Source organism: Bombina bombina, chromosome 11 (assembly GCF_027579735.1).
Source record: "Bombina bombina isolate aBomBom1 chromosome 11, aBomBom1.pri, whole genome shotgun sequence".
Classification (NCBI taxonomy): domain Eukaryota; kingdom Metazoa; phylum Chordata; class Amphibia; order Anura; family Bombinatoridae; genus Bombina; species Bombina bombina.
The window spans coordinates 171,339,798-171,350,335 of record NC_069509.1 but is presented as its reverse complement, the minus strand read 5'-3'; the positions used below and the strand labels follow the sequence as shown (position 1 = coordinate 171,350,335).

General features: G+C 31.9%; 1 protein-coding gene across 1 annotated transcript in view; it reads right to left on the bottom strand.

The window, feature by feature from the left end:
* RSPH10B (radial spoke head 10 homolog B) overlaps positions 1 to 10,189 on the bottom strand; it is a 73,740-nt gene extending 63,551 nt beyond the window's left edge. Inside the window, exons 1-3 of the mRNA XM_053695219.1 lie at positions 9,837 to 10,189; positions 8,670 to 8,745; positions 4,873 to 4,941 (exon numbers count right to left, since the gene is read on the bottom strand). Of these exons, the coding sequence (XP_053551194.1) occupies positions 4,873 to 4,941; positions 8,670 to 8,745; positions 9,837 to 10,072 (381 nt within the window). The 5' untranslated portion in view covers positions 10,073 to 10,189. The remainder of the gene's footprint in view (positions 1 to 4,872; positions 4,942 to 8,669; positions 8,746 to 9,836) is intronic.
* Between the last annotated feature and the right edge of the window lie 349 nt (positions 10,190 to 10,538).

The following is a 10,538-nucleotide window of genomic DNA, read 5'->3' as shown; positions in this document are numbered from 1 at the left end:
AAACTCATTTAGGGCCAGATTACAAGTGGAGCTCTAACATTTGCGTGTCAGGTTTTTCACTCGTATTACAAGTTGAAAGTAAACGCGATCGCTTGAGCGCAGTTGAAGTTAATACTCATCGGGATAGTGTGTCCTCAGTGCTCTGGTTCACTGTTTTACAAAACAAAAGTGTCACAAAACACATCAAAAATACATTACAAGGTACAGGCACACTCATTATAACACCATCTAATAAAAAATGTTTTAAAAAAATATTGCACAAAAAAGTTATAAGGGCTCAAAGATATGAGGTCTCAAGTGTAAGAAAAAAAGAAGTCACACAAAGGGCTTTAACATAGAGATACAAACATATACACCTAAATATGTAAATGTATGTGTGTATATATATATATATATATTTATGTGTGTACATATGTATTTATATGTGTATAAATGTATTTATATGTGTATATATGTACGTATATGTGTGTATATATGTATTTATAAGTGTATATATGTATGTATATGTGTGTATATATGTATTTATAAGTGTATATATGCATTTATATGTGTATATATGTATTTATATGTGTATATATGTATGTATATGTGTGTATATATGTATTTATAAGTGTATATATGTATTTATAAGTGTATATATGCATTTATATGTGTATATATGTATTTATATGTGTATATATGTATGTATATGTGTGTATATATGTATTTATAAGTGTATATATGTATTTATAAGTGTATATATGTATTTATATGTGTGTATACATGTATTTATATGTGTATATATGTACGTATATATGTGTATATATATGTATTTATATGTGTGTATATATGTATTTATATGTGTATATATGTATTTATATGTGTGTATATATGTATTTATAAGTGTGTATATATGTATTTATATGTGTATATATGTATTTAAATGTGTATATATGTACGTATATGTGTGTATATATGTATTTATAAGTGTATATATGTATGTATATGTGTGTATATATGTATTTATATGTGTATATATGTATGTATATATGTGTATATATGTATTTATATGTGTGTATATATGCATTTATATGTGTGTATACGTATTTATATGTGTGTATATATGTATTTATATATGTGTATATATGTATTTATATGTGTATATATGTATTTATAAGTGTATATATGTATTTATAAGTGTATATATGCATTTATAAGTGTATATATGTATTTATATGTGTATATATGCATTTATGTGTATATATGTATTTATATATGTGTATATATGTATTTATATGTGTATATATGTATGTATATGTGTGTATATATGTATTTATAAGTGTATTTATGTATTTATAAGTGTATATATGCATTTATATGTGTATATATGTATTTATATGTGTATATATGTATGTATATGTGTGTATATATGTATTTATAAGTGTATATATGTATTTATAAGTGTATATATGTATTTATATGTGTGTATACATGTATTTATATGTGTATATATGTACGTATATATGTATATATATGTATATGTGTGTATATATGTATTTATATGTGTATATATGTATTTATATGTGTGTATATATGTATTTATAAGTGTGTATATATGTATTTATATGTGTATATATGTATTTAAATGTGTATATATGTACGTATATGTGTGTATATATGTATTTATAAGTGTATATATGTATGTATATGTGTGTATATATGTATTTATATGTGTATATATGTATGTATATATGTGTATATATGTATTTATATGTGTGTATATATGCATTTATATGTGTGTATACGTATTTATATGTGTGTATATATGTATTTATATGTGTGTATATATGTATTTATAAGTGTATATATGTATTTATAAGTGTATATATGCATTTATAAGTGTATATATGTATTTATATGTGTATATATGCATTTATGTGTATATATGTATTTATATGTGTGTATATATGTATTTATATGTGTGTATATATGTATTTATAAGTGTATATATGTATTTATAAGTGTATATATGCATTTATAAGTGTATATATGTATTTATATGTGTGTATATATGTATTTATATGTGTATATATGCATTTATGTGTATATATGTATTTATATATGTGTATATATGTATTTATATGTGTGTATATATGTATTTATATGTGTGTATATGTATTTATATGTGAATATATATATTTACAGACATATATACACATATAAACACATAATTATATATGTACACACACATAGACATATATATATATAAGTACATTGGAGCCCTTTGCAGTTAAAGGGAGAGGAAACCCCAAAAATTATTTCTAGTGTTTTCTTTGTAGTTTACTTCTATTATCAAATTGTCTTTGTTATCAGTATCTTTTGTTGAAAAGCAAGGATGTAAGCATAGGAGTCGGCCCATTTCTGGAGCACTAGATGGCAGCAGTTTTACAAGAATGTTATCCATTTGCAAGAGCACTAGATGGCAGCAGTTTTATAACAATGTTTTCCATTTGCAAGAGCACTAGAGGGCAGCAGTTTTACAAGAATGTTATCCATTTGCAAGAGCACTAGATGGCAGCAGTTTTATTACAATGTTATCCATTTGCAAGAGCACTAGAGGGTAGCAGTTTTACAAGAATGTTATCCATTTGCAAGAGCACTAGATGGCAGCAGTTTTATAACAATGTTATCCATTTGCAAGAGCACTAGATGGCAGCAGTTTTATAATAATGTTATCCATTTGCAAGAGCACTAGATGGCAGCAGTTTTATAACAATGTTATACATTAACAAGAGCACTAGATGGCAGCAGTTTTATAACAATGTTATACATTAGCAAGAGCACTAGATGTCAGCAGTTTTATAACAGTGTTATACATTGGCAAGAGCACTAGATGGCAGCAGTTTTATAACAATGTTATACATTAGCAGGAGCACTAGATGGCAGCAGTTTTATAATAATGTTATACATTAGCAAGAGAACTAGATGGCAGCAGTTTTATAATAATGTTATACATTAGCAAGAGCACTAGATGGCAGCAGTTTTATAACAATGTTATACATTAACAAGAGCACTAGATGGCAGCAGTTTTATAACAATGTTATACATTAGCAAGAGCACAAGATGGCAGCAGTTTTATAACAATGTTATACATTAGCAAGAGCACTAGATGGCAGCAGTTTTATAACAATGTTATACATTAACAAGAGCACTAGATGGCAGCAGTTTTATAACAATGTTATACATTAGCAAGAGCACAAGATGGCAGCAGTTTTATAACAATGTTATACATTAGCAAGAGCACTAGATGGCAGCAGTTTTATAATAATGTTATACATTAGCAAGAGCATTTGATGGCAGCAGTTTTATAATAATGTTATACATTAGCAAGAGAACTAGATGGCAGCAGTTTTATAACAATGTTATACATTAGCAAGAGAACTAGATGGCAGCAGTTTTATAACAATGTTATACATTAGCAAGAGCACTAGATGGCAGCAGTTTTACAAGAATGTTATCAATTTGCAAGAGCACTAGAGGGTATCTCTACAACACAGAATATTATGGCAACAAATCAAATTTGATAACAGAAGTTAAGTGGTAACATTTTTTAAATTGTATCCTCGGTCTCAATCAAAGAAGACAAATGTTGGGTTTCATATCGCTTTAAGTAGATGAAAACATGTAAAAAACATATGTATGCAATATTCATATTTAAAAAAGTGTTATATTGCATATTTACTGTAAATATTTCACATTCTATGTTCTGCACAAAGCAGAATATGTTCTATGTATTTTTAAATAGATATTCCTATATATGTTTGTACTGTATATCTATAACTACATATAATCATGTATATATAAAATATATATATATATATATATATATATATATATATATATATATATATATATATATATATATATATATATATATATATATATATATACATATACAGGTGGCCCTCGGTTTACAACGGTTTCGAATTTACAACCATTCCTTCTGGAACCTAACCCCCGGCGTAAACTGATGGCTACCTGTGTGTATATATATATATATTATACCAAAATGTAGAAATATTTATTTATGAATAAATAGAACATATTATGTTATGTGAAGAATATTGTAATGTGAAATATTAATATTTTCATGTCTGGTTAGCACACATGAGAATACGCGATCGTGTTTGCGTGCAAGTAGGGTGTTCGTTTTTTTGCTCCATTGACTTCTATGGGGGAATAGGTTATTGCGCACACGATATTCTAAGTTCGTCTTTTTTTACTTCTATGGGGGAATAGGTTATTGCGCACATGATATTCTAAGTTCGTCTTTTTTTACTTCTATGGGGGAATAGGTTATTGCGCACACGATATTCTAAGTTCGTCTTTTTTTACTTCTATGGGGGAATAGGTTATTGCGCACATGATATTCTAAGTTCGTCTTTTTTTACTTCTATGGGGGAATAGGTTATTGGTGCGTGCAAAAAGCTTACTTCTAGCAAAGTTAGCACTCGAGCAGGAGCATTAAATACTTCTCCACTTGTTATCTGGCCCTTAATCTTTAGGATCTACAAGAGAGGTTTCCAACTTAACGCATGACAAGTAATGTAGATCATGTAAATAAGCCGCTACCAAAAGAGATGAGAAATAATTTACAAGCAGGATGCCCTCTGCCCACTTAATTGTGCAAATTATCTGTCATCCCTAAAACAGAAACTAATATTTTTTGGTGAGCCTGGAAATCTGACCATGAATAAATGGAAAATAACTTTACATTAAACATACTTTATAAATGACCTCTTCTTTACAATACAATTACATATACTGTATTTTACTAGCTATTTTAGCCATAAGAGAGACAAATTATACACGCCAATAAAATGAAATAGTTACTTCGTAAGTGACGTCATCCGTCCATGAGTATTTCCCGTTGCCGTGCATTCTGCCTTCAGAGAAAATACCCTACAAGAAACACGTGCTACTTTTTATTATTTGCAAAGGCATAAAATCATATAATTAATAGCAGAAATGTATCTTTCATGTCACATGCTAAAAGAAGTGAATACAATACACCTCTTAATTATACTGTACTGGGAAAGTGAAACAAAAATACATTAAAAAGTAATTGCTGGTAAAAGGTTTCAGCCAATGAACAATAAGGTGGAATAAAGTTAGATTTATTCCTTATATATGCTTGTAAACAGAAAAGTCCGGAGAAGCAGCAACTTAAAAACACAGTATTTTATTATGGTTCCTCTTAAAAACGTGAACAAGTAATAACAAACAATTATGCCCCTTAGCTTTAAGCAAAGCTTAATTATTCCTTATATAGCTGTATAAAATCATTATAACCATATATACCATTGTTTATTTTTGTATTTATTTATTTTAACTAGATCAAAGCAATTTAAGACTTGTTTTGACACCATTTTTTGAGCTAATTGGAAGTAATACAGATGGATAGGGGAACATAGTGCAGTCATTGAAAGACAGACATGTAGACAACACCTGTTTATAGTATGATGATTTAACATCTGAAGATGTTATATGTTAAATATGTTAAAATGTCCAGAAAAGCATGAGATAAAGTGGCAACCCTATGTACACCTTGTCAAGGATTTTACACCACCATAACACAGCCGATTCTAAAGAACCATATAAGATCACAATACAGACCATTCTAAGGAGACATACTGTACACTACCGTAACACAGTCATATAAGATCACAATACAGATCACAATACAGATCATTCTAAGGATACATACACTATCGTAACACAGCCAATTCTAAGGAACCATACAAGATCATAACACAGCCAATTCTAGGGAACCATACACTGCCATAACACAGCCGATCTAAGGAACTATGTGCACCCATAACATGGCCAATTCTAGGGAACCATACACTTCAACTGCTCAGTTAAATCAAAGGAACTATAAAGCCTTATAAAACAGACAATTTTGAGGAACCATACTCCACTTTAACATAGCCAAGTCTAAAGAACCATAAGCCACCATAACAAAGCCAGTTATAAGAAATCATACTCGACAAAAACACATGTATCAGTCAATTCTATGGAACCATACACTTCCTTCACTCAGTCAATTCTATGGAATTTTATGGAACATACACCATCATAACTCAGTTCTATAAAGCCATACACCACCATAACTCAGTCAGTTCTAGAGAACCATACACCACCATAGTTCAGTCAATTCTATAGAACTGTGCACCACCATAACTCAGTCAATTCTATGGAACCATACACCTCCAGAACTCAGTCAATTCTATGAAACCATACAACACCACCATAACCCAGTCAATTATTTTTAACAAAAGACCACCATGACTCAGTCAATTTTAAGGAACTATACACCACCATAAAACAACCAATTCTTAAAGGACCATACACTATATAACAAAGCCACTTCTAAGAATCATAGACCACCATAATAAAACCATTTCTAGACCATCATATATCAGTTAATTCTATGGAACCATACACCACCATATATCAGTTAATTCTATGGAACCATTCACCACCATGACTCAGTCAATTCTATGGAACCATACACCACAATAACTAAGTCAGTTTTTTAAACATAAAGACCAACATAAATCAGTCAATTCTATGGAACCATACACCACCATAAATCAGTCAATTCTATGGAACCATACAACAATATAAAACAACCAATACACTATTTGTCCCTACATCCTGATGAACTACTGTGATGGTATGAAAATCATCTAGAATTGTCACAACAAATTCTATAAAGAGAAAACAGATGTTGTCTATAGATCTTGACAGGTTGCTTCATTTCAGGAAGATTTTCTGTTGATGGCCAAAGAAAGTTTATTTTTGAGTTGGAAAATGAATGACATGTCAACCTCACTATAAGGTTAATTTAACAGTCATACATAGAATAACTTTCTGCAAATCTAGAAATCAAGGAGCTTATTGCTTCTTAGGGGGTAACATTGTGATGCTAAGGTGAAGAAATAAAAATGATGCGAGACTTCATCAATGATATTTTGTCCTAATAAGAGACGTACCTATGTTGTTAAGAATAAACACTGGGAACTATATAAAAACAAGTGTAAACACAAAAATTATAGAACCAATGAAAAAAATAAAAAAGATGATATGAAGGAAGTGAACATAAACATAGGGCACCAAGGAAACATACGATTGCACTAGTCAATAATGCACCTATCATATGGAACTCCTTGCCTCGCTCAGTCAGACTTTCCTCTAGTCTCAAAACTTCAAGTATTCCTTAAAAACATATCTGTTCAAGGACGCATAAAACTTATTTTAAGATGTCTCTACTACTTATGTTTTTCTCTCCCTCAACGTCCCTATGTATTTCCTTTAGATTGTAGGCCTGAGAGCCTCTCTAACTGTAGCTCACATTGTATAAAAGTGCATCTACAAATGATTGTGCTCAAGGGCAGGGCGCTCCTCTCCTTTTGTTTATGTTTGTCAATGCACGTGTACTAATGTAACCTAACCTATATCTCAGACCTTGTCTCCAGATATTCTCCCTCCCATCCCCTTCGATCCGCTCATGATCTCCTACTCTTCTACTCTCTTGTTACCTCCTCACATTCCCATTTACAGGGCTTCTCCAGATTGGCTTCCATCTTGTGGAATTCTCTGCCTCGCTCCACAAGACTCTCCCCAAGTTTTGAAAGCTTCAAGCGCTCCCTAAAGACTCTACTGTTCAGGGATGCATACAACCTACACTAACCTTTCCTAATAACAGTTCCTCCGTTACTATCCACCATGAAGCCTCTGAGAAAGCCGTGCTAGCGGCGAAATGTACATCAGGCCTTGTCTGTGTGCATGAGACTTGCTAATTTGTGTTTACCTGGGACTTTTCTAAGCTTATATTGATGTGGCAATTGCCTTCCTTAATCAGTCATTTATAAACCGTTTCCTCTCCTGCTCTAGGTACCAGTATTGCTCAGATTAGGTAATGTTGTTGGGGTCAATCCCCTTTTTAGATTAGCTTTAAAGCAATCCGTGTATTCTCTGAGCCCTGAGGGTTACGGTGTATTTGAACTATTACCCAGGGAAGTAATTCTGTTTTTGAAGTCTCACACACACAGTCCTGATCTGTTTCTTAATCTAAGTTTTAAATGTATGTCTCACATATTTATGTTATACATTTGGTACTATTTACCAACCTTTTTTATTTTATTCTATCATTAGTAAAAGTTACGTTTTAATAACCTGTTCTGGACACAATCCGGTTTTCAATGCATACTGTTACTATATAGTGTTTTGTGAGTGCTGGGTACTGTCAAACTTCTCTCTCTTTTTTGTACCACCATGAACCCCCCCTTAGCATGTAAGCCTAAGAGCCCAACTGTTTGCAGATCACTTTCATAAGAGCTTACTATAAATGTTACCTTGTATATCGCCTTTGTTTATAGCGCTGCGGAATCTGTTGCAGCTCTACAAATAACAGATAATAAATAATAATAATTATGTACATTGCATAGTCCTACATAACGTTTCAATGTAAGTTTTTTTTATTCTATTGTACCCTTATGATTGTAATGTACCTTTGTTGGCGCTGTTGGCATTTTATAAATAAACAATAATAGTAAAAAATTATAAATACTTGTACATGCTTTACTAATACATCATTTTCCCCAATATCCTTTATAAAGACTCACTCTGTAAACATTGCCATCCTTGAAATATGCAACTCCTTCCCCATCATATAATCCATCCACCATTTCTCCTTCATATCTAAGAGACAAAAACAGTTGCCATAAATTGTTGTGTCCATTACACCAATGTGTAACAAAAGAACTATAATACAAATTCACAGTTTTCATTTAATGGCACAAGAACTGTTTAGTGTTGGCAGACAATACAAAAGGTATTTGGATAAATATATACTTAAAGTGACGGTAAACTTTCCGCTTTGCATAAAAAGATCCGGAATGTTAGCAATATTTTAGATGGAGTTTAATTCATCAGTTATAATGATGATGTGCTTTAAAGGGACAGTCAACACTTGCGGTAACATTATGCGATATTGAAAAATAAAAAACGAAGATCCGCCTGCACTATACCCCTTCTGCCTTGCCTACTTGCTTCTTGTACTAATCACCGTCGATAACTTCTCTAATACCAGGTAAATATGGCAGCCAAACTCCCCCCACCGTTTCGTAGCTACCTTCTTCTTCAAATGATCAGCAAATCAGAATCCAATCTTCGGTCAGAAATTGCACGCGCTTGCAATTTCTGACCGAGGATTGGATTCTGATTTGATGTTGTCGATGGTGATTAGTACAAGAAGCAAGTAGGCAAGGCAGAAGGGGTATAGTGCAGGCGGATCTTCGTTTTTTATTTTTCAATATCGCATAATGTTACCGCAAGTGTTGACTGTCCCTTTAACTTACTTTTTAATGTAGTGCTAAAATCCAAATACCATGCGCTTCAGCAGCAGACTTGAAAAGTATATATTTTTTGTGAGCTAACGGTTTAAATTGTCCTCCAATCAGCGCTCTAGTCATACGGCACTCACACAATTGGAGAACCGATTGGAGAACAGTTCAAATCATTAGCTCACAAAAAGAAAATACTTTTGAAGTGGGCAGAGTGCTGGGTATTTGAATTGTATTGCTATATTAAAACTCCATCTAAAACATCAGTAACATTCCTCATCTGTTTATTCAAAGGGGCAGTTTACCATCACTTTCATGGGACATAAAATTATTTTTATAATTTATAATTATACATAAAAATGTAAAATAAAAATAAAAATAGAACTATTACAGAGATACATTTTAAATGTTGCATACAGTTATTTAATATTTAAGCATGTTACTTACTTTACTACAAATAGTTGTGCAAAAAAAGGTTCCTGGTACACCTCTGGAGTTGGGACTTTGGGTGTCAGCCCCTGCTTTTTCACAGCTGCTTCACAAGAGGTAGGTTTTCTGCAGGTGATCAGTTGTTCCTCTACAGAGACCACAAGTGCAGGTGACACTTTAGAATTGCACTCTTCAGATAGTTCCACTTTCAGTTTATCTGTCTTTTTATTATCTTTTTTCTTAGTTTTTGCCATTTCCTTTCACCTGCAATAATAAGATATATAAATCCTCAAAGCAAATTGTATCACTATTTCACCAACAAGATATGCATAAAAAATATATTACACTAAAATCAGAAATAAGCAGTTACTATTTTCAATTATGCAGTTAAGGAATAGTGATAGGAACCACAATGCTGTTTGGAACAAATCACATTAGATACATGAAGGAGATACTGTTGGCGTACTGTAACCATAGTAACCGTCCTGCGTTTAGGACGTCAGACTTCTGGGACCAGATTATGGACTGTTCAGACGTGAGCTGCCATCTTGTGGTTGGCAAGACCTCCAGGTTCATTTATGGCTAAACTAGACTATACAGTGATGCTAACTCTGAATACAGAGATCCGTTTACAGTTGGGTCTGTATCTAACTGTTTTAATAGAACATTGTACTGATTAAATAACCAGTATCTTGGTGGAACCAGTAAATCAATGCCCTA